Genomic DNA, 25,223 nt, shown 5'->3' with positions numbered 1-25,223 from the left:
ATGAAATATATCAGATTTCTTTTCTATATAACTGGCAAACATTAGGAAATTGAGAAAGGTTGTTTGTTTGTTTTAAAAAAAAACCTGAATAATAATAATTTAAAAATAAACTTTTCCAAAAAGCCACAAGAGAAAAAATGAGGCTGTTTCTTTAAGGGGTGCTGGGTTTTCCCACAGAATGACTCAGAGTCAAAAAGATACTTACTTGTCAAACTGGAAACAATAAGCTATTCTTGAGTGATCAGTAATGTAGGTCAGGGTTTGCTGATAGTTTCTGTTAGAGCAGTGAACTCTGAATTAGTCCCAGCCTCTTTAAAATGCTATGAGGTAGCAGGGAGTAGAGAAATCAAGGAGCTGACTGCAGAAGTGGAACAATGTCCTGACAGATGGCAAGGTAAAAAAATAACCAAACTCCTCAAAACTTTGATAAGATTTTGTTGTTTATATCTGAAGCTGCTAGCAGGCTTGAGTATTTTACTGCTTTCTTGTTCATGCTTTCTGTAAATATGCTTCACAGCATGTATTTGCAGAGCCGGTACAACTACTTTGTCCAGATTATTTTCTGTAAGTCAGTGGTTCTCAATCAGAGGTCTGGGGTCCGCTGGAGGGCCACAAGCAGGTTTCAGGGTGTCCACCAAGCAGGACCAGTGTTAGACTCACTCAGGCCCAGGGCAGAAAGCCTAAGCCCTGCCATGCAGGGCTGAAACCCAGGGCCCTGAGTCCCACCACTTGGGGCTGAAGCAGAAGCCTGAGCTACTTAGCTTCTCGGGGGCCCCTGTGGTGTGGGCCCCAGGCAATTGCCCTACTTGCTACCCTCTAGCGCCAGCCCTGGCTTTTCTATGCAGAAAAGAGTTATTGTGGCACAGATGGGCTGTGGAATTTTTATAGTATGTTGGGGGAAGCTCAGAAAGAAAAAGGTTGAGAACCCCTGCTGTACGTTACAATGCAGTGTCAGTGTACTAAGGTATTTAGGCATTGGAGCACTCAGCAGTGCAGCAACTAACTGATTTAGGAGCCTACGTCTCATTTTCAAAAGGGATTCAGACATTTAGGAGCCAAAATCCAATTGACAGTCAATGGGATTTAGGGTCTTAAGTACCTAAATCACTTTTGAAAATGAGACTTAGGGTACCAAAGTCAGTTAGGTATTGCAATGCTGAGCACCCCAACACCTAATACTTTTACAAATCTGGGCCTAAGATAGAGGTGGGCAAACTACAGCCCACGGGACTGTCCTACCCGGCCCTTGAGCTCCCCGCTGGGGAGACTAGCCCCGGCCCCTCCCCTGCTGTTCCCCCTCCGCCGCAGCCATGCCGCCACGCGGACAGCACTCTGGGCTGGGCGGCGCGGCTGCCAGACATGCTGCTTTGAGCAGCACGGTAAGGGGGCCAGAGCCGGGGTGAGGAGTCCTGGGGGGCAGTCAGGGGACAGGGGGCAGTTGGATAGGTGTGGGAGTCCCGGGGAGGTCCTGTCAGGAGGCAGTTGGATGGGGTGGAGGTTCTGGGGGGGGGTGGTCAAGGGACAGGAACATGGGGGGGTTGGATAGGTGTGGGAGTCCCGGGAGGCCTGTCGGGGGCAGGGGTGTGGATAGGGATTGGGGCAGTCAGGGTCAGGGAGCAAGGGGGGTTGGATAGGGGGTGGGGTCCCAGGAGGGGGAGGTCAGAGGACAAGGTGCAGGAGGGGGTTGAATGGGTGGGGAGTTCTGAGGGGGGCAGTCAGGGGGCAGGAAGTGGGAGGGGTTTAATAGGGGGCAAGGGCCAGGCTGTTTGGGGAGGCACAGCCATCCCTACCTGGCCCTCCATACAGTTTTGCAATGTGGCCCTCGGGCCAAAAAGTGTGCCCACCCTGGCCTAAGAGGTTTTTAATAGTCAGAGTTCTTAGTAGAGATGGGATCAAATCTCCAGCGCCAGATACTTCTAAATTATTGGGATGTTCAAATTCCAAGCCTGCATCTGATTCTAAAGTTTGCAAGTGGCCCCTATGAATTGGAATAAAACTGTAAATTTGAATAACTCCCAAATCAGGTGGTGTTTGAAATCCTGATCTAAATGTTACAGCTGGAGGTTTTTCAAAGGATGTGTGTTTTTTATTTGTTTCTTTTAACTTGCAGGATGTTGGTAGGGTGTTAAGATTTTTGTACCAGATCAGATAAGGAGAGAGAGTATGAAAGTTGATGAAAGGGACTATGAAGTATTTTTACCATCTCCAATACAGAGGAAAATCTTAGGACACTGTGGCAAAGGCAATACAAGGAGAAATACAAGGATTCTTGTTATGCATTAGACATTTTAGATATGTATTCTAGATCACTATGTACAGCAGTTGAAGAATTACCATTTCCATTGGAAATTTTTTTTTCAAATCATTGGGATTATTTAAAAATATTATTTGGCAATATCTACTTTTGATCATTTTTCTATAGCCTTAAGTACCAGTTTAAACAGAAGGGTAGAGTGATCATTGACCTTCAGCTAGTGCCAATCCTGTATCTCCTAGAGCTCAGTTTTGAACTGAGATCCACAAATGCATAGCCTCACAAAATAGAAAGATCGCTGACTCCCCTCAGAGAATCAGCTGCAGCAGCATACTATCATGTGCCTCAAAGTTGTGCTTGGGTAGCTAATGTGTATGTGCAGATAGCCTCCAAAATAGATGTGGTATCCCAGGAAGAGGTTTCAGCCCTGCCCATCAGTCATGCTTGTATACCCATCAAAAATAAGCATGGCTGTTCCAAGTTTCACCAGCTCCAGATATTTCATAGTCTAGCTCCTTCAGAGGCATCATCAATCAAGAATTCTCTGGTTTTTACCCATGTTATATCTAACTTGGGTCTCAATGTAAAAGTCCAGCACTGCGAAATATCATGTGGATTTCTGGCATTCTCTGGAGGGCTGTGGGTTCATAAGAGAGAAAATGGCCAGGGACAGGTGGTATGGAGGGATTAAAACTAGGTGTAAAGAGATCGAGTTCAGCAAGGAAAAATTGAGATTGGGTATTAGAGAAGACTTCCTGAGAGTGATAAGCTAGTCTTCCAAGGAGAAAAGTAGAAAACCCATTGCTTGGGACTTTTAAAACTAGACTGAATGACGCCCTAGAGAAAAATACCAGAGTGATTAATCCTGCACAAGTTAGGGGAAGATAAAACCAATCTAATAGCATTATAAATGGAAGAGACCTAGGAAAACAATTACAGCTCCCATCGTATGGGGTAGTCAATAGGTGGACCATAGGCCAAATCTGGACCACCAGATGCTATTGAATGGACTGCAAAATCTTTTTATTTACTTATCATCATTATTGTTTCAGGGGTGGGGGGGGGAAGAGATTTTTGTAATAGGCTGATGTTTGTATTATCAGAAAGACATTTTTCTTAACAGCTGAATTAAGCCTAACTCATTGCTATCAAACAGTAAATATGAAATATATCAGATTTCTTTTCTATATAACTGGCAAACATTAGGAAATTGAGAAAGGTTGTTGTGGTGTGAAAAATGTTTCTTTGGAGTCTGGACCAAGAAATTTGGACCTTGACAAAAATAATTTACTACCCCTTGCATAATCTTATGCATGTAAATAGTCCCATTGAAGTCTCTAGCACTGCTTCTAATAAGAAAGATTATTCATCTGTAACTGGAGCTTTCCAAGTATATTTTCTCTGCAGATCTGCTCTTGTGGGAAGATGCACCTTGATTCCATGAGCTTGCTACTAGCTGGAATGTTGTGATATTTGGGGCCATTTTTATTCCATTGTATGCTTCCAGATGTTTGATGCAAGGCTAAATCTCCTTAAGTCCTTTTCTTATTGCCATTAAGTGGTGCGGTCTCAGAAATCATGTTCCATCCATTGGTCTTTTTGACCCTTTAATCCTCTCCCTTTACCCATTAGTTTGTTTTTGAATTATTGTAATTTAGCTAACATTTAATGTTTTTTAAATAGTTTTTAAATGGTAGTCCATAGTGGTACACAATTATGGACTGGTTCCTCTTAGTGCAGTTGAATGGTTCCACACCAGAACTAGAGAAGAGATACTAGTGTGTCTAGACAAGAAATGACTTGCAAGGCTGTGCTGATTTAGACAGACACAACAATGCACACAGCAGTCAAATAAATGCATGAACGTTAACCCAGATTCATCTGCAGGTTTAAGATTGAATGTGCTTCACAAAATGTAACTTCAACAGACCCTGTCGTCAGCAGGATCGAACCAGGGACTTCCGGAGCATAGTGCATGAGCCTCTACCACATGAGCTAAAAGCCAACTGGCTATTAGCTAAGGCTGTAGAGCAAACTCATTTTCTCTCTCTCTCTCTCTCTCTAAGTGGTCTCTGCCACTGGATGGGACAGAACACTACACCCAGGAGGTGTGTGGGTTACATAAGCACACATGAAAACTAGGGCTCTGTAAAAATGATTACAACAACCCCCAAAATTCAACCCAGGCTTGCAAAAAGGTTTGAGCCTGGGCTAAGCTTTGGGGGTATGTCGACCCTCACCCTCCAATCCATTCCTGGCACACACCTACCTCCGTCTAACAGGCTGCTGGATTCCCCATATGTCTGAAATCATCCAGGGAAGAGCTCCATTCCCCCTTCCTTCTCGTCTTGACTTTGGGGACTGTCCCCTTCCCTCACTGCTGGGAGCATTCAAAGTAACAGCAGTTAGCCCCGTCTTCTGTGCTTGGAGTAAAGGGGTGGGAGGGAGGAGGGTGTTCTGGTAGCTCTGTTTCTTGCCATCAAAAAAGTCTTCCAAGGAGCTGGAAACCACCCATTTCCATCACCCAAATGGGATAGGAAGTAAACTACTCCTGTTGCTGACGACTCCCAGAGTCACTCTACAGCCAGAAGCCATGAATGCAGAAGTTTCCTGCCACACTGCTGCCTGATAAAGGGAAGAGAGGCTTCCAGACACCCCCGATCCTTAAAAGACCTTCCCAGGATTGGGGGACAGCTGTCTTATAAGTCAACCCCCTGAAAAGGGCAGGCTAAGGAGGCCTCTACTCAGCATGTCTTTTAGACACACAGTAAAGGGTCAGTAACCTTGCCCTTGAAGACCTGGGATGAATGTGATGGGAGGGCTTGCAGGCCACTGATCAGCCTTCCTATTAGGCTCCAAAGAGAGGAGATAGGGACTAGCACTGGGCGAGGAGTAGCTATGGATAGAGAGAGAGAAAGGCTTAATGAGGATGGAGCCTGGGCTCCTGCCATTCTGAAATTTCACGTCACCCGGATGGTGCTGAGTTTACCGAATAACCCTGGAATAACACACCCAGCTCAGAGCCAGATTCGGTCCCATTTCTGCCATGCCAGGTACATGCTGTAAGCTCTGATGCCCTTAGGGCAGAGAGGGGTGCAGCACATTTTTGCACCTATTCCTTTTGTTTCTAACCAAGTTCAGATTTGAGCTCTTCAAGTGGTGAATACCAGCGGCCTACAAGGAAGTGATGTCTCTGGATGGCTTTACCAAGAAAATAAGTTTATCCAAAATCCATGCATGTCATGAATTCATGAGAAGAATGTGTGTACATAGTGGATTGCCTCTCTCTTCAGAACATTGATATATTTCCAGGCCCAGTCTATTTCTTCTTCCATGGGCTGGACATCAAACCTCTAGATCTTTACAAGGCTCAAAAATTCCAAGTCCTTGCAAATGCTGGCAGAGATGCATCTAGAGCAGTGGTCCCCAAACTTTTTATGCCACGTTCCCCTTATCTGTAATGTAATCAGTCTGCACCCTCTGGGAGCCAGGTCCAGAATTGGGAGCTGAGGCCAGGGCTGGCCCTGCAGCTGGGGCCATGGCCAGGAGCAGAGCTGCAGCCAGGAGCGAGGCCAGGGCCAGAAGTGGGAGCTGCAGCCAGGGTCTGAGGCTGGGGTCCGAGGCCAGGGCCAGGCCATGGATGGGGCCGGGACCTGACACCAGGACCTTGACGGGGGGGTGGGGCTGGGGCTGGAGTGCTGGAGAGCAGACTGGGGGCAGGTCGGGGCTGGGGAGGTGCTCCCTTCCCACCCCCCATAGGGACTGGCCCAGTTCCCACCGCAACCCCCCCCCCGAACATTCCTCCGCGCCCCCCTAGGGAGGCATACCCACAGTGTGGGGAAAACTGATCTAGAGCAATCAGGTTGCAGTGAGGCTTAAGGCCAAAATTTTCAAAAGTGACTCGTGAATTTGGGTGCTCAACTTTGAGACTACCTTGAAGGGGCCTGATTTGGAGAAAGTGCCGAGTACCCACCCTTTGGCCACTTTAAAAGTGTTTCAATTTGGGCTCCAAGAGACCCCCAAAATTACTAGGCACTTCAGAGGCTTAATCTAAATCTTCTACAGTATGATGGCACCTGCACAAGTCAGAAGTAGAAGGGGTAAAAATCACTTTGTCTCCCTACCAAAGGGAATGTGGGTGTCTGAAGATTATTGGGGGTAAAAATCCCCTTCACCATCAGAACGTGCCAGAAAGTGTCACAGGAAAGTACTAATTAGAAAGTACTCAAGTGAATTTGCGTTAGATGTGACATCTTTCTTAAGAAGTCAGAGTCTATCTTCAAAACAAAGCAGAAGAAAGAAAAGAAATAGAAAAATGAGAAACAAAGTCATAACCAGTAGGCAAATTACCCAAGTGCTCCACCTTACAGCAAGTCATTTTCCTTTTCTCTAACAGATAGAAAGGAGACAGATAAAAACAAGAGCTGTGGGTGGTCTGCACTTCTGAAAATCAGGCCATATCTACTTTAGGTACTCACCATTAAAGACCTAAGTTTCCACATTATAGCTTCTGTATACTTTCCTCTCTAGCAAACCCTAGTCCTGGAACTCAGATCTCTGAATGTTGCCTCCTCCACCAGCTCTAAGCAACGCCTCTCCAAATTCACACCCCTATTACCTTCAATGGAATTGCCCCACTCATGAATTTGGTCCACTGTATTTAGAAGCATCTAAGGATTCATCCAACTGTGGCCAACATTTTCAATTTTTGCTGCTGTAGAATGGGAAAATAGCCTTAGGCCCTTCTGTAGGTCTGGAAGTTAGGTAGGACCAGAGCTATAGCAGTATGTACAGATCCAGAAACTAGTAGGACCAATGACATTTGTGTATTATAGGTTCTGATACTGGCCTTTCATGTTATTAGTTTTGTTTTGTCTTAGAACCTGGTCTCAGCATTGTATTGTTTAGTGTGAGAAAGGTCTAATATTAATTTCATTTTTTCAAAGGCCATGCTTTTCCACTGACATCCGCCACGATTCAATCAGGCCATGGTTAGATTTAAAGTGGCAGTGGCGCTCCACATACTCTTCAGCTGGATTTACAGAGGTATAGTCTGTCTTCCATCTAACCACTTTTCAGTGCTGAATTCAGGAACAATTGTTAGTATAGTTTTGTGTCTTAGAGAAATAAATACATTTCAGCTAACATAATGGAACACAGAGCTGATAAACTGCCAAGTATAAAGTGAATGTAGATGAAATAAAATGAACATATAAACTATTTTGGGGCCTTCTATTAGCTGTTTGACGCCTACAGACATATAGATATGCCTCGTTTTATTGCACATTTTAGAAGTCAGACGTTTCAATGCAGCCACGTCTTTCCAGGAAGAACAGATCACATCTGATATCACTCAGAAGCTAAATTTGTCATCTCTGGTGCAGAGCTGTAATCTGATCATAAGGGGCCCTTGTGCTTCTATCGTGGAGCTGCCTTAATCCACTTATATTTGCTTTAGCTCAGATCTGTTTATAAAAGGTTATCTCCCTATAGTCATTATTAAAGCACATTCTGAAATTTGTGAAGTCAGGTGATTCCTATCTGAGTTCTTACTGCATACTGCTGATATTTCATAGGGCCAGGTTCTACGTGCCCTCACAGGAGAATGTGGGGGCATTGGAGATGAGGCCTCCCTTAATCTCTGCACCGTGACCTGTACCAGCGAGAGCTGTGCAGAAGGGAGAACAGCATGTATCAAGTCACTATGTTTCCCCCCTCCCACACAGATGGAACCTTGGCTTCATGCCCGCAATGAACCAGTCAGTTTACTACAGGATGTATGATGGATCACATATATAATACTTTTCTCTCCCCCTTTGTCACAGCAGGGTGAGCTGTGAGTAAGACTGACTCTAGAGTCAAAATCTGCTTCCCAGTCTGTTACTGGGTCAGCTACATGCTGCCTCATATGGAGGCCTGGTGGCAGCGCTGCCACCCCATACTAATTGGTGCTGTCAGTTAAGTTTATGGTCATTGATAAACACTGGCCATTGAGCCATATTCTGACATCCTAATGTTCACTAGCACTTTGCTTCCCATTTGCGTTTCGATGGCGTGGTGTCCTGCGGGTGCACGCAACTGCCCCGGTGCCATTGCGCCCACGGGCACCGCATTGGGGTCCCCTGTTTTAGAGGGTCTGGAAGGCAGCGCTTCTGTACTCCAGGATTTTACAGCCACTGATTTGCTGTAGAAATCTTCCCCTTAGCATGACTTTGTGATCTAAACTCTAAGCTCTCATTAGCTATCAATAGCTTTGCACAGCGGTGGGCAAACATTTTGGCCCGAGGGCCATATCGGGGTTGTGAAACTGTATGGAGGGCCGGCAAGGCTGTCCCCTGACTGCCCACTCCCGGGACCCCCACCCTGACCCTTATCCACACCCCCGCCCCCAGACAGACCCCCTGGGACTCCCACACCTATCCAACCTCTCCTGTTCCCCGTCCCCTGACTGCCCCCGCCACCAGAACCTCTGCCCCATTCAACTGCCCCCTGTCCCCTGACTACCCACTCCCGGGACCCCCTGCCCCTTATCCAACCCCCTGCTCCCCACCCCCTTACCATACCGCTCAGAGCAGTGGGACAGGCAATCTCGCCACCCGGCTGGAGCCGCCACGCCACCGTGCTGCCTGGCAGGAGCTTGCAGCCCCGAGCACTTAATGTTTTCAAACATGTATTTCTCACACAGTCTCAGCGCAAAAATCTGTGGCAAACTGAAACTGCAGGTGCAGGGTAAAACAGGTTACACTTAGTATCCAAATAAATAATACAAAGGATATTATACTGATTGCCTTGTTCATTTTAACAAAAGCAACACTTAGCTCCTATATAATGCTTTTCCTCAGTAGATCTCAAAGTGCTTTACAAGGGAGGTTCATAACTAAAATAAAAAAACATCTCCATTGTTTAATCTATACCTGAAGTGGATGTAGAAGTTCCAGGACGCTACTCTGGAGCACTGCAGAAACCAGGGATAATTGTTGGACTTAGGTCTGACCTCGTACATTAAGGTCTGGTTTTAAGCAGCGTCCACTGGAATCATTTGACTCGTCAAAAAGAAATGCAGCCAAATGTGCTGCATAACTGAAACATTAGCTTCTTCTATTTAAATAAGCAACCAAAGCCTTATTTTAACCAAATTATGCTTTCACAGGTGTCATAAACGTTCACTGCTCTGGATACGTGTGGATAGAGCCAGCTCCAGTCATTCAGATGGGTTTGAACATTTCTATAAATTGCCACTCTACGGTAAACTGTCAAATGGCAAAGTTATACATGATACTAAATGAAACTCATATAGAAGAGAAATTATTAACAACAATAAACAAAACTACAGTACAACTTCAGCTTCGTGATTTCAGGAAACCATATTCCACTGTCCTATGTTATGCCAAGTGTCCCAGCAAAGCGGCAAATATGATAGTATGTGGAACACAGTTTTCTGCAGGATGTAAGTAATTTGCTGTGTGTATGATGGTTTCCCCACTAATTATACTTCATCCCATTTAAGATGGTGTAAACTGTTATTCCTTCCTAGACAGGTATTTGGGGGCTGCAGGCTATTTTTGGATTTACAGTATTAGACCTTTTAATAGTTTTAGATGCCCCCCCCACCCAATCACACAAAAGCAGTGTGGGTATTTTTTCCAGTTGAAAAGTGAAACTTCCATTTTTTATTTTATTTATTTAACAATAAAAGGTTTGGGGTCTTATTAGTAATTACACCTATATTGTAGTAAACCAGCAAGTTATGTTGTAACTGGAGTCAGCTGATATACGTCATTAATAGCAACGTCAGTGCATATTCCATCATGTGGCTGTGTACAGGTATCTGGACATGACACTGAAACTGTCCTTCTCCTGTCACTGTCATGTGCTTGCCCAAATGGCAAGGAGCTATTGAACTCCCTGAGCCAAGTAACAGAAGCGACTTTGTGCATCATTCCAGGCTATACCTCCACCTAACTCTTATACAGCACTTTTCAGTGGTAGATTTCAAAGCACTTTACTAGGAGGTCACTACCATTATCCCCATTTTACGTACAGGAAAACTGAGGCATAGAGAGGCAATGTGTCATAGTTTACCTGATGTGGCATAGTTTACTTTCTTCTACACAATCACTAGCATGGGTATCCTGACATGTGGAGTTGAGAGGAGGAAGATGGGGCAGCCAGAGTGCGGAAGGAGTTGGGAATCAGATGGTTTCCTTTCCAAATCCGTGCATGTTATGCAGACGCGGCTGCAAAAGTTTTAATGCTGTTTTGAGTAACATTAAAACCCTCCCCGCACTCCAGAGCCCCTCACTGCAGCAGCCCCATGAACACTTCTGGCAGGAGAGCTGCCGTAAGATAGCTGTACAGCCGGATTTACCACCAGTGTGCCTGAGTGTGCTGGAAGTCACACATCTGGCCTGAGATTAATAGAGTTTGAGCAGACTTTGCTTTCAGATCCTTGGCCACCGCCTCTGAGCTTTTGACAGGCTGTCCCCCGCCCCTTCACGCCTACCTTTCTCACTGTACCCATCTGTAAAATAATACTGATCTACCCCACGGAGGTGATAAATCTTTCTAACAAATAAATGCCAAGATGCCCATCCACGTGGTATCTGGCCACACACTGACATGGCTTAAATTGGCTCATTAACATTCTAAATTAGAGGAGAAAACACACTATGTTTCCCTGGTGCCTGTAGCTTTAAGACTGAGCGAAGACTATCTGGACTGTCAGCTAAGGCCCAGATTCACATTTTAAGTGTGTTTCTGGCAGAGTGAATCCCATAAGTGCCAGGAATGCCCTGCCTGCAGCCTGCAAGCTCCATCCTTAGAACAATAAATTCCAGCATCCCAGTGCAGTGGAAGATTAATTTCATTACTACTAGTGGAGAACTTTAAAATTTCAGCTAAAATCCACTATGGAAAGGCACAGAATAACACAATCATCTGATTCTGGTATCAAACAATTATAGGTAAAATGCAGCACAACTTCGTAACTTCTGTTCAAAAAGATATAGACCCCTACCTTTAGGTTCTATAGGACATTACAGTTTCAAATGTCTAAATGTCCAGTCATTGGATGAGCTGCCCATTAACTACCTAACTGACGTACATTTGCATATAATCTATCTTTGTAGATCCACCGGACAGTCCAACCAATTTAACTTGTGTCATTTATGAACATTCAGACCACCTAACTTGTGCTTGGGACGCAGGGAAGTACACCTACCTAAGTACTAATTACATTCTCTACCTGAAGAGGTAAGCCTGCCAGGACAGCTCCTTGCCATGTTTAGTTGAAAACCAAGAACAATTGAAGTAGAGGGCTCTCTGCAGGGCTTAGAATGTGGCTCTGAGCGTTTGAAATGAATAAGAGCAAGAGGCTCTCACTGATTCTCTCACTTGTTTCAGAGTAGTAGCCGTGTTAGTCTGTATTCGCAAAAAGAAAAGGAGTACTTGTGGCACCTTAGAGACTAACAAATTTATTTGAGCATAAGCTTTCGTGAGCTACAGCAATGCATCCGATGAAGTGAGCTGTAGCTCACGAAAGCTTATGCTCAAATAAATTTGTTAGTCTCTAAGGTGCCACAAGTACTCCTTTTCTTCTCACTTGCTAGTGTGCTTTGTGGTAAAGGTGCTAATGGTATGGAAAGAAAACAGCAGCACAAACTAGGTTAATTGGAGGCAATAGTTAAGACTGGGGAGCTCTTGTAACCTGAAGTACCAGTATGACTATGTGGTCAGAGTAACAGCAGCCACAAACCAAGCATGATTATACAAATGTTCTAGTTTTGATGACTGGAAAGACAGTGTCCTAGTTACACTTTCTAGAACACCGCCTTACAGATCTCTTCAGGTGAACTGCCTTGTGTATATGGCTAGCTCTCACTTAACGCAAATGAGGTGGTGTTTAAGATTTAAATCTTTTAAGACCTAGGTTTCTGCTCAGTGTTGTAATTACTTGTCTAATCAGTGCTATTTGCCTCATAGTTGAGCACGTGTTTCTAGTCAAACCTAAACCAAGAATATAAAACAAAAGCTAGCTTTTTACTCAATGGGCCTGAGCCATCACTGTGTTACGTTACTTGTATGCCGACGTATCTCATGCTCGTAGAACTCCATGGACTAATCCCTCTGTAAAACTGGAGTAGTGCAGTGGGAGAAAAGGGCCACATGCTCTGTTGGGAGGTGCTAGACAGCATTAATTATCTGTAACACTTAGTCTCCCCAACAAGATCAGGGCCCCATTGTGCTAGGGACTGTACAAACACAGTAAAGCTACACTGAAATCGGAAGGGCAATTGCAGCTCTGGTGCACACATCTGCACTGTATCTTTACTCTAGCTAGCAAAGGTAATAAGAGCAGTGAAGACACTGTGGCACAGTCAGCGTTGCAAGCTAGCATTACTGTACCCAGAGTTCCAGGCAGGCTTGTACAGCCGGCTCTGGGGTCCATGCCACTGTGTCTTCACTGCTATTATTTTTAGCTGTGCTAGCAAGATTACATCTTGGATAGGCATATTCATTCTAGCTTTATTCACACCTCCAATTATAGTGTAGACATGCACAAAGCAAGAGATTGTAAGGTCTTTGGGGCAGGAAACTATCTAAACAGACAAGACAAATAAAGGATGAAAAGGAAAATAATCCCCATTTTATAGATGAGACACAGAGAGGTTAAGTAACTTGCCTTAGGTCACACAGGAAGTTTGTGGCAGAGCCAGGAATTGAACCCAGTGCTCTGAAGTTCCATCCTCTTTCAATAGCTTACACATACTCATGAAACTTAACAGCAGAGAGAAAACTGACTTCCCACAGATTAATCAAAAAAACTGTGGATTGGAAAGTGAGAAATAGGCAAATCAGAAACAGAAGGGTGGGGTGAAAAAGGAAGGAAATATAGAGTAAACCTCCCACCCTCAAATGTATGGCATGTATATGTTTCTATTTGTCAGTAAGGACCCAATGTCCAGAGATAGTATCAAGTTGTTTAACCAGCCCTTGAAGAGGTCTTGAGATGCTATAATCTATCACAGTGTCTTGAGATAGTAAAGCAACAATTTAAATACATGCTAAAATACTGTAGTGTTTACTGCAGAATTCTTCCTCATTGCTTAGCTTTCACCTGTCAATGTTGTCCTTTCTAAGTAGATCCATGAAAACTGAGTACACCAGATTCTATTTTATTAAGAAAAAACAACACTGTCAGTACAAAGATTCACAAAAAAGTATCCAGTGAATGAGAAATCACCATCTTTCCTTTTGTTTAGAATTCTGGACATGGATGGCAAAATGAGAAATAATAGGGTTATGATGCAATGAAGTAGTAGGAAAAGACGCTACTACAACAGTATCCATTTGGCAATGGTATATATTGCTAAGGAAAGAGGTGGCATCACTAGCCCAACAGTCGTCCTATTTGGTCTGGGTGACCAACTGGGGATTGTTCGGGGATGTAGGAGACTGCCACAGTGCAGGAGGATCAATTTATTATCATACCACTAATCTTAAATGAGCTGCTGAGCTGCATTTGCAGCAGGAGATAAGACTGACAAAACCGTTGTAACAATGTGGTGGCCCTACCATCCCCATTCTCGGGGATTGTGGTTTTTAAATTGTATTGGTTTAAACTGGCTTTCGTGCTGTCTCTTTCCTTGCTTCATTGAAGTCAATTACAAAATTCCCATTGACTTGAATGGGGCCTGGAATTTACCCCGGTGCTTTTTGCTTTTTTAGTTTACAGACAGAGGAGGAGAAAGCATTTCCTTCGAATGCAGCACACAACGTTTCATTGAGCAAATTACAAGGAGGCAAACTGTATTCTATTTGGGTCCAAGCCAAAAATGACCTGGGCACAGCACATTCGGAGCATCTGCAAGTTAACCTTGAGGATTTAGGTAACATGTGGTATCTCAGTAATGGCTTTGAAAGCAGGTTGTAATACGTATGAACTAAAATAAACCCTAAACAAAGTGATAAAATCTACATCTAGATGGATGTGCAGTACTGAAGATTTCTGAGCGCATCAGTGATAAATTACACATTGTTGTACACAGAGTGCTGTTTAACATTAGGGAACCAGCTGCTGATGTAAATTTCGATACACTGTCTTATGGCCCTCTCTTATTTGTTCTTCTCAAGTTGGTCTGTAGTATTTTTCATCAATATTCTTTCACTGGTCAGTATGCTCTCTCCTTAGTTTTTTGTGATGTGCTGGATTTGAGTAAAGTACTTTGACGTTGAGGCTCACAAAGCCTGTGAATTGGTAGTACATTTCAATTACAGCAAGTCTCATACTGCCTGTCTGTTAGTTCCAACTTTAAATTCCCAGTGTACACTAATGAAAGTATAAAACTGATTAATGGAAAGTTATTTTTAACTGACTGTGAAATTGTCCAGCGATTTTTCTCTGACAGGGCTTTTTAGCAGGTTAAACTGAAAAATCAAGATATATTTCTCTCAGGAGAGAACAGATGTCCTCTGTAGTAAAGTATATTAAAAAATCATTATAGCAGAGCCTAACAGTGATAGACTGGCACCGTTTTCTTCATGGGCTCAGAATAGATTCACCATTCTTTTGTCTCTCTTCTAGTGATACCAGCTACACCTGTTGTCACCAATGTTGAAACTACAGACAGCTCAGCACCGAAAACCATACTCCACTGGAAAAAGCAAACATCCATGGAGAACGTATATTGTGAAGAGAGACACAAAGCACTGGCAGACCAAACTTGGCATGTGAGGCAACTTTTTTCAACTACATAACATGAGCCTGCTGCTATTCCCATTGACATCAATGGCAAAACTCCCACTATGTTCAGTGGGAGCAGGATTGGGCCCTGCGTGAAAGATTGCTGGACTAGATTATTGATACCAATTCTCTGGCATTTTTCCATGCAGTCATTTGCTGTATTCAAATATGGAGAGGAGAATGTCTATGAAACAAGGGTTTGCAAGCGATTGCATATCCTCCTTACGGACATAATAGCACCATAACAACAAGGGTATTTGAGGGGTTGTTTTTAAAACAATTTTAAAATTAACTAAATACTTGTAAAAGGTGCAAGGCTACTAATCCTGGAGACTGAAGTCTTCTGCTTATTCAGACAGGTACAGCAGTGGCAGGATGGTGAATGCTTCTTTGCACTATCCCGTTTGTGTGCATCAAACCTAACCTAGAGACACCTCCTCTGAGGGTTACTCTAAGCTTTTCCACTGAAACTCCTACCAGGAGTCAATTAGTGATGTTAGTTTTGTGCAGTGGACATGTCCACTCATACCTGGACTGAGACCACCTCGTCACTTCACATAGACTCTCAAACAGCCATGAGATTACTAACTACATTAGGGCATTTGTAATTTAGGCTGGATTTGAACAGGTGATTTGGAAGGGAGAGGCTCCAGCTGAACTATTCAGTAACACCTACTCACTGCCACGTGCAGATTTGCATTGCCTTGTAACTCAAAATAATTTACCTCTGTACTTGCAGAATTCTTTAGATAAACCCTATACTAAGCAAAGGAAAATTAACGCAATATTCAAGATATTTCCCAGTGTTACAGTTTAATTTAAATCACTTCCAAAGTGACCAACTGAGCTAGAAAAGCCACTCATACCAGAATAAGAGTGTCTGCCAGGGGAATTATACCAGAATAACTATTGCAGATTAAATTCACACCATCATTAAATTCACACCATCATCATCACACCATCTACATGTCCCATGTAGAAGATCCCTAAGAGATGAGATTGCTTTTGTAGGTCAATTTAACATCAGCTTGTTAGGACTCAATTGTGCCCGGCCCCTGATGGACCGTGCAAAAGGGCCACGGTGTATGTGGAGAATTTTATCCACCCCTCACACCCTGCCAGAGGGACAGGGCACAATCCCAATCCCTCCATTTGGGGGAGCACTGCTTCCTCCTGACACCCCCAAAGGTGCAAACCCAGCCAGAATGGATAAGGACAGAGGGCCATGGCCACGCCCCCCTCCACATTGGTATGAGGAGCTGGCCATGAGCACAGCTCTAGGCTAAGGCACAGTGCAGTGCCAACACTGATCCTGCACTCCTAGGCGCTCTGGGGAGGCTGGTGCCTACTCCCTCAGGGCTAGGCCACTTGGGCAGGGATTGTTAGAACATCATTAATAGGTGCCAGTACATGTTGTTGAAAGAATGTCTAATTTCATGAGGCTAGTTAGTACAGCTTGGAAAGTTATATTGTTTGTCAATTTTAGATGAAAGAATGGGACATAAATGTGACAAGAGGGCCACACCCAGACTACAGCCTGGAGGCGAACACAGAGTATGAGTTTCAAGTGAGATGCCGATTAATTCTTGCCAAAAGCTATTGGAGTGGATGGAGTGCGCCCTTTATTTACAAAACCCCAGAAGCAGGTGAGTTCATACCCAGGCTTACGAGGGGATTTCTCCATCTCTTGCTGTCATGCATTACTTTTTCTCATTTTTTAATGAGATCACCCCCTTGTTTGGGGCAATTGTCAAAGGGAGTGGAATGGTGCAGGCTTCCAGTTACCCTGCTATTGGAACATGAGGGATCAGTGGACTGTCAGGTGTACCTTACTGGAGCAGCAGATTATATATACTATAACAGGGTTCAAAAAAGAACTAGATACATTCATGGAGGATAGGTCCATCAATGACTATTAGCCAAGATGGGCAGGGATGGTATTCCCAGCCTCTGTTTGCCAGAAGCTAGGAATGGGTGATATGGGGGTGGATCAATTGATGATTACCTGTTCTGTTCATTCCCTCTGAGGGACCTGGCATTGGCCACTGTCGGAAGACAGGATACTGGATTAGATGGACCTTTGATCTGACCCAGTATGGCCGTTCTTATGTTCAGATTCCCTGGTCAGCGCATGCCAGCTGGAAGTCTAGCCATGCCTGACCCCTGTTGGCTCATCAGAGTCCCTTTGGGCCAGGGTGTAAGGAATGGGAATGTTAGCTGGGCCCACTTCTTAGTACTCTTAATCACTGATGAGAAATCCTGTCTCTGTGCTATGGTGGTGATAAAGAATGCTCCTTACATCTTCTTCCACCTTAATCCAACAAAGAGACCAGGATTTGTCCCTTACCATGTAAAAGAGGAATGTAGCATTTGATTTTTTCTAATCAGACTAAATGTAAAATATAGTCTCTTAAGCCAAGCCCTGTGTGACAATCTCTCTTGCTACAAACACTTCCCATTCCTCCTGGTTGGCAGGCTACAGGAGAATAAAGGCCCACTGTAAAGATATTTATGATGGCATGTGACACATCATTTCCTACTTGAAAGCATAAAAGGTACATTTTTTAAGAAGGGCTGAGGTGTGACCTCCCTTTTGACAGCTGCAGTTAGGTAGCTAGAGATGAAAGTACCCAGCTTTGCACCTGGGATTCAAACACACATGCAAAAATACAAATACAAGTGTATCTGCAAAGAGGAGATTGACTTTTTGTAATGTTTGATTAAATGTCAGAAAAGGTTAAAGCCCAATCAGGGTAGATGTCATTAGAATAGTTAGTGCCATTTTTTAAATGACTCAGTCAATAGAGACACAAGGTGGATGAGGTAATATCTTGTATTGGGCCAACTTCTGTTGGTGAAAGAGACAAGCTTTTGAGTTACCCAGCGCTCTTCTTCAGGTCATTTGTAACTCAAAAACTTGCCTCTTTCTCCAACAGAAGTTGGTCCAATACAAGATATTACCTGATCCACCTTGTCTCTAATATCCTGGGGCCAACATGGCTTCGACAACACTACAAACAACATCAGTCAAAGGAGACAGCATATCTTATGGTTAAAGTAGGAGATTTGGAGTCAGGATATCACAATTGTGTTCTTGGCTTTGACAATGACTTAGGCAATCATTTAAACCTCTCTGCACCTCAGTGTACATACCTGCTAGATGGGTTCGATACTCATCTACCTCATAGGGTCATTATGAGCCTTAATGTATATAAAGATCTTCACATGAAAGGCATTGATATGAGCACAGAGTATCAGTGCTAGTTACTGTCCTGTGTTTTAAACTGAGCTAGTAAAATAATTGCTGTACCCATTCTGCCTCTGCTCTAATGCAGCTGGTATCAGCCCTGGCCAATGCACTGCGACACCTTTCCTTAGATCACTACCTCCCAGCCATGGCACATGCAGGAATGATACAGCAGCACCATCCAAAGCTTGAGCCAAAGCCACTGCCATCAAAGGGAACCTTTCCATTTACTTCATTAGGCTTTGGATCAGGCCCCTGATTAGCATCTCATTACTGGATATAGTTTTTCAAAGATACCATGAGTACTTCCATCCAGGGAGGATAGATGAACCATGGTAGAACTCACACACTTGTCATAAAGGCACTATGCTACTTACCTGTTTGCAGTGTGCCTCATCTTTGAAAGTACAACAGAGGCTATTTCCTGGTATATCAACAGCATAATTAATTTGATCCTATTCTTATGCCGAGTTGGATTATTCAGTCATTCTGTGTGCTCTGCTGTCATGCAGAGTGCCATTTGATTCTGAACAGAATTATAAGTTAACCCCCCCAATCCTGCAAACACACCGCAGTAACTTCCCACATGTTAGCATAAGCAAACACCCCACAAATTGATGGGCAAATGGAGTTAACAGCACATCCTAGGCAAGAAGTGGTCTCACAGCAGTGTTTTGCTGGTGCCCTCTGCTGGCTAATTCTGGGTCTGGCATTGTCAGTAGCCAGAAAGCTTGCTGGATGATTTCTGCTTCCATCTAGAGGTGATGTATCACCAGCTGTTATAGAAGCAGATGTCTCAACTCTTCCTGGAACTGTCCTGATTCCAGCCCCACACACTGGTATGATGCCTGCTCCACCTCTACCCCTGTTGATCGAGGCATTCAATATTCTGTTTTAATAACGCAGTCACAGGGTTAGTTGGTTACATTTGCATTTACATACATTCCCCTTCCTTGGGGCGGGGGGAGGGGGGCTTTGTATTAATTTCATTCAACTCCCTTTCACATAGGGACCCTTCTCAATGGGAAATGGCTTTCTTATAACCACCAGACACCTCTCAAAATATCCCATCTCCACTTTGAGAGAGAAGGTTCTAATGTTCCAGCAGCCTCTGCTTTCTCCTGAGCTCCACCCATCTCCACTTTGGCCACATCAGGTATCCTGTGATATTCTTGGAGCAAATGCAGTTGTATCTTAGGGCTTGGCTGTAGACAATGGATCATGTGATGTGTCCTGGATGGAAGCTGGAGGCATGTAGGTAAGAATAGTGGTCATAGGTTTCAGGAATGGGGTGGTGTTTATGTGACCATCACTTATTTGCACTGTAGTGTCCAGGAAGTGGATCTCTTGTGTTGGCTGGTCCAGGCTGAGGTTGATGGTGGGGTGGCCAGCTGGAATTCTTCAAGGGCCTCCTTTCCGTGGGTCCATATGATGAAAATGTCATCAATGTAGTGCAAGTAGAGGAAGGTCACTAGGGGACGAGAGCTGAGGAAGCATTGTTCTAAGTCAGCCATAAAAATCTTGGCATACTGTGGGGCCATGCGGGTACCCATAGCAGTGCCACTGACTTGAAGGTATAAGTTGTCCCCAAATCTGAAATGGTTGTAGGTGAGGACAAAGTTACAAAGCTCAGCCACCAGGTGTGCTGTGGCCTCATCAGGGATACTATTCCTGATGGCTTATAGTCCATCCTTGTGTGGAATATTGGTGTAAACAGCTTCTACATCCATAGTGGCCAGAATGGTGTTTTCAGGAAGATCACCAAGGCATTGTAGTTTCCTTAGGAAGTCAGTGGTGTCTTGAAGACTTCTAGGAGTGCTGGTAGTGTAGGGTCTGAAGAGAGTCCAGATAGCCAGATTTGCTCCAGTCCCTCAGTCAGAGACAAACACCTACAAGATCTTTATCAAGCATTCTTAAAACTACAATTCCCACCTGGGGAAGTGAGGAAAGAGATTGATAGAGCGAGACAGGTATCCAGAAGTCACCTACTACAGGACAGGCCCAAAAGGAAAATAACAGAAGATCACTGGTCATCACGTGCAGCCCCCAGCTAAAACCTCTCCAGCACATCACAACAATCTACAAACTATCCTGGAAAATGATCCCTCACTCTCACAGACCTGGCGAGGCAGGCCAGTCCTTGCTTACAGACAGCCCCCCAACCTGAAGCAAATACTCACCAGCAACTACACACCACACCACAGAAATACTAACCCAGGAACCAGTCCCTGCAACAAACCCCATTGCCTACTCTGTCCCCATATCTACTCGAGTGACACCATCATAGAACCCAACCACACCATCAAGGGCTCATTCACCTGCACATCTACTAATGTGATATATGTCATCATGTGCCAGCAATACCCCTCTGCTATGTACATTGACCAAACCAGACAGTCTCTACGTAAAATAATAAATGGATTCAAATCAGACATCAGGAATGGTAACATACAAAAGCCAATGGGAGAATACTTCAATCTCCCTGGACATTCAATAACAGATTTAAAAGTAGCCATCCTTCAACAACAAAAACTTCAAAAACAGACTTCAAAGAGAAACTGCAGAGCTACAATTCATTTGCAAACTTAACACCATTAATTTGGGCTTGAATAGGGATTGAGTGGCTGGATCACTACAAAAGCAATTTTTCCTCTCTTGGTATTGACACCTCTACATCAGTTATTGGGAGCGAATCACATCCACCCTGACTGAATTGGCCTTCTTATCACTGGTTCTCCACTTGTAAGGTAACTCCCGCTTCTTCATATGCCAGTATATCTATGCCTGTATCTGTAAGTTTCACTCCATGCATCTGAAGAAGTGTTTTTTTACCCACGAAAGCTTATGCCCAAATAAATCTGTTAGTCTTTAAGGTGCCACTGGACTCCTCATTGTTTTTGTGGATACAAACTAACGTGGCTATCCCTCTGATATTAGCCTCCTCTTTGTGACCTGGCCCTCTAGCTGGATAACCATACACGTTCCCACCTTTCCGAGTATCAAAGTCCCTCTTGGCAAATTGGCTCAGGCTCTCTTCCTCCTCACTGCCCCACTGATCCCACTTTGTCAGTGGCTGGTAGGGTGACCCAGGTCCGCCCTCTACTCCAGGTCCTGGCTCAGGGGCCTTCTTATCAGCAGCCAAGGTTTGACCTACTCCATACCTCACTGCTCTTTCCCCTGAGCCTTGACTCCCTCTCTGGCTCTCCCCCTGCTCTGGGCTTGCAACGCCAGAGCCCTCTTCCCAAGGAGTAACTAAGCTACTTGTCTCTAGCCCCAGATACACCTCCCTTCTCCCAGGGAGCGACTGGAGACTCCTTCCGTCCGGTTCCCCCTTCTGCTGTATGCACCTTGGCTTTATGGAAGTCCCACCTATTCCTGCCCTGCATCTGTTCCCAGTTAATCCCCTGCTCCCTGGCTCCTCCTCCAGGTGCAGTCTGTGGAGTTAATTGGCCTCCTGGCCATCTGAACGCCTTCCAGTCCTGTGTGGGGTAGACACCCCATCATGGGCCCATTCAAAGAAAATGCATTTTAAGGTAGTCAAATGCAAAGTTACAATACACATCTAGAAACAAGGAATGTAGGCCACACCTACCGAATGGGGGGGCTGTATCCTAGAAAGCAGTGACTCTGAGAAGGATTTAGGGTACAAAACAGCTGAACATGAGCTCCCAGTGTGATAACATGGCAAAAAGGGCTAATGTGATCCCTGGATCTCCAAGTATGAGTAAGAGTAAAGAGGCAATTTTACCTCTGTATATGGCATTGGTGTGTCTGGTACTGGAATATTGTGTACAGTTCTGGTGTCCACATTTTAACCTGGATGTTGAAAAATTGGAGAGGATATAGAAGAGAGCCACAGAAATGATGCAAGGTCTGGAAATCTCAAACTGTTTAGCTTACCAAAAGAGTGAGAAGTGACTTGATTACAGTGTACAAGTACTTTGTGATGACAACATACTTTAAAAAGGAGAAAATACTTCAATTTAGGGGAGAAAGGCCAAACAAGAACAAATGGTGGGAAATTGAAGTCAGACAAATTCAAATTAGAAATTAGGCACAGATTTTTAACAGTGACGGTAATTAATCACTAGAAAAAACTATCAAGGGAATTCCCCATCTATTGGTGTCTTCAGATCAAGACTGGATGCCTTTCTGAAAGATAGGAGTTAGCCAAACACAAGTTATTGGGCAAGTTATCTCAATGCAATGGTAAATGGGTGAAATATGGTCCCTCTGGCCTTAAACTCTATGAATCCTCTATTGGTAGGGGGCCCATCATAAAGCATCAATAAGTACCAAACAATAAAACCAAACCACAAAACTTCAATTGAAAAGTCAGCTAAATCAGATGCACTGATTTTTGGGTGTAGGCACTAAATATGAGTTCAGAGGAAAACCCTGGGATTCTCATGGGAACTATCTACCAATAGAAGAGGACAATTTCCAACTCATACAGACAGGGTGGGGGAGTCAGGTAGATGGTACAAAAAGCCACACAAACAAGGGAGTGGACCACAGCAGGTCACAGTTACAAATAGGGCTCACACGGTGCCCGAAAGGCAGTGAGAGACATGCTGTGTACCAGCAGGTCCCTGAGACCAGGTATCATCAACTCTTTCCCTGCTGTCTGAAGGAGCTAAACTAAAGGCAGCTCAGTTCTTAATTATTATTAGACAGATTATAGAAACGTATCTGCCAGAGCCTGTGTCTCAGAATGTCCCCAAGGGGGTGCTTTGAAAATACTTGCTGATGCCATTTCATTTGATTTTGAAAACTGAACTAAGTCACATATCAAATCATGGCCATTACCTTGTTCATTTAAATGTTAATACCAAAAATCACTGATTCAGTTACTGTGCTTCCTTTGGATGCAGCACCTTCTAAAATCCTGGATGTGTGGAGGGTTATGGGTCCAGTATACATGAACGGTAGCCGAGAAGTGACGGTCTTGATAAAGGTAATGCCATTTTCTTTTTCAAGCCACATGGGATTCTAAGCACCAGAGGGGTAGCCATGTTAATCTGGATCTGTAAAAGTGGCAAAGAGTCCTGTGGCACCTTATAGACTACAGACATATTGGAGCATGAGCTTCTGTGGGTGAATACCCACTTCTAGGTATTCACCCACGAAAGCTCATGCTCCAATACATCTATGGGATTCTAAAATACCATTTATTATTATCTGTATTACTGTAGCATCTAGGAGCCCCAGTTGTGGGCCAGGACCCTGTTTCCCTAGGTGCTGTACGGACGCAGAACAAAAAAAAACAGCCCCTGTCCTGCAGACCTTACAATCTAAATAGACAAAAAAGAGACACAGGGTGGGGTAGGGGCAGAATACGTCAGCAACAGTGTGATGGCAGCAAACAGCATGTTAGTGCCACTACTTTTCTGGGGAAGGAGGGTTAGGATGTCAGCTAAATAGAAGGGAGAGGGGACACTGGTGGACAGGGAGAGGGAGAAGAAGGTAAGAGGAGTGAAGCTGGGATGAAGAGAGACCATTGGTACGTCTACACTGCCAGTTAGCTCGGGCTGCGGGGCTGTTTCATTGCAGTGTAGACCCAAGGGTCCTAGAGCCCGGGCCCCACCCTGAGCCCTGAAGCCGATGCTGCAATGAAATAGCCCTGCAGCCCAAGCCCACGCCAGCCGGCATGGGCCAGCTGAGCTGTGGATGTCTAATTGCAGTGTAGACATACCCTATGAAGGAGGGAGAGGGGGATGGCTGGAGTAAGCAGCCAGTCACCAAAGAGCAGAGAAAGTCCTGTCAAAACTGTAGAAAGTTCTCCAAAAAGGACAAACAGCTTTGGCTGTTTCTGCCCCTCTGGCTGGCTGGTCTTTCCATCTTTCTCCCAAGCCCACCTGGTGGGGGGAGGAGATACACCCTTGGATCCTGATACCACATAAGTGGGGGGGGGGGGCGAGGGAGTCTCCCCTGCAGAGTTATGGGCTCAGGGAGAAGGGGAAGGAAGAGATTTTAGTTTTGTGGCTCTAGTGCCGAGCAAAATTAGGGCTCATCGGCAAGTGTTCCACATTCTGGTTATATGGGAGCTCAAAGATGCAAGGAAAAGTGATGGTTTCCTTGTATAAGTAGTAACCAGCCAGTTTGTTCAAGGGAAGAAAGAGGACAAAGACGATGACATGTCTGTAGAAACTTAAGGCAAAATTTGTTTGTGTCTATTCCTTTAGAGGAAATTGTTCCGGAGTATTCTGCATGCTAAGCTGATGAGTCTCACTCCAGTCCTTTGAGATCCTCTGTCAATTAACAATACTCTTGGCACATAGTTACAATATCATGTGGAGCACTATGCGTGGGGATGGTGAACTGAGGAATGTAATTCCCAGTGGCAGCAAATAACTGCAAATGTTCTATAAGGGCATTTATTTTCCATTGTTTTCAGCCTCTCGCTCCAAAAGATGCCAGAGGAAGAATTCTGGGTTACACTGTGTTCCATGAAAGTCAGGGAGAAATGATTAACTTATGTAACACATCAGACACCAAATGCAAAGTTCTGGTTTCCCCAGCAATGCGTACCATCCATGTGACTGCATATAATTCAAAGGGAAGTTCCATGCCAGCCGGTATAACAGTGACCCAAGAGCACAGTAATTTTAACGGTAAGATTATGCACACATCATCATTAGCTTTAACTGATATCTGATTTTGTCAGAACTGGAGGAAAAAAATCTTCTGTTTATTGCTTTAAATTGGAGAAAACCCCCTGGAAATTCTGCTCCCACCCACTTCTTTTTATAAATGAACTGAGTGCTCTCCAGAAGACGCCAGACTGTGTGACCTGGAGACAATAAGCAGCCATATATTTCAAATGTTCCTCTCTGACAATGTTCAACAATAGGTTTAAAAATAAGTTTTGGGCTACATTGGCTGGCTCCAGCTGGCACAACTGTGCTACTTAATTAGGTCTTGAAAGCAGTTTCAGAACATGGGCATTTTCCCTATGTACACAGGACCTTAGTGAAAAT

General features: G+C 44.4%; 1 protein-coding gene across 4 annotated transcripts in view; it reads left to right on the top strand.

Annotated features, from left to right (window-relative positions):
* The first annotated feature begins 250 nt into the window (after positions 1 to 250).
* IL23R (interleukin 23 receptor) overlaps positions 251 to 25,223 on the top strand; it is a 37,277-nt gene continuing 12,304 nt past the window's right edge. For all 4 annotated transcript variants that reach the window (XM_043490908.1, XM_043490907.1, XM_043490906.1 and 1 more), the window contains exons 1-9: positions 251 to 394; positions 7,199 to 7,300; positions 9,405 to 9,701; positions 11,383 to 11,506; positions 13,982 to 14,142; positions 14,838 to 14,983; positions 16,483 to 16,642; positions 23,118 to 23,200; positions 24,641 to 24,857. In XM_043490908.1, coding sequence (XP_043346843.1) covers positions 7,243 to 7,300; positions 9,405 to 9,701; positions 11,383 to 11,506; positions 13,982 to 14,142; positions 14,838 to 14,983; positions 16,483 to 16,642; positions 23,118 to 23,200; positions 24,641 to 24,857 — 1,246 coding nt within the window. In that variant the 5' untranslated portion in view covers positions 251 to 394; positions 7,199 to 7,242. The remainder of the gene's footprint in view (positions 395 to 7,198; positions 7,301 to 9,404; positions 9,702 to 11,382; positions 11,507 to 13,981; positions 14,143 to 14,837; positions 14,984 to 16,482; positions 16,643 to 23,117; positions 23,201 to 24,640; positions 24,858 to 25,223) is intronic.

Source organism: Dermochelys coriacea, chromosome 8 (assembly GCF_009764565.3).
Source record: "Dermochelys coriacea isolate rDerCor1 chromosome 8, rDerCor1.pri.v4, whole genome shotgun sequence".
Classification (NCBI taxonomy): Eukaryota; Metazoa; Chordata; order Testudines; family Dermochelyidae; genus Dermochelys; species Dermochelys coriacea.
Note: the sequence above shows the minus strand (reverse complement) of the source record. Positions and strands in the feature narration are given on the sequence as shown.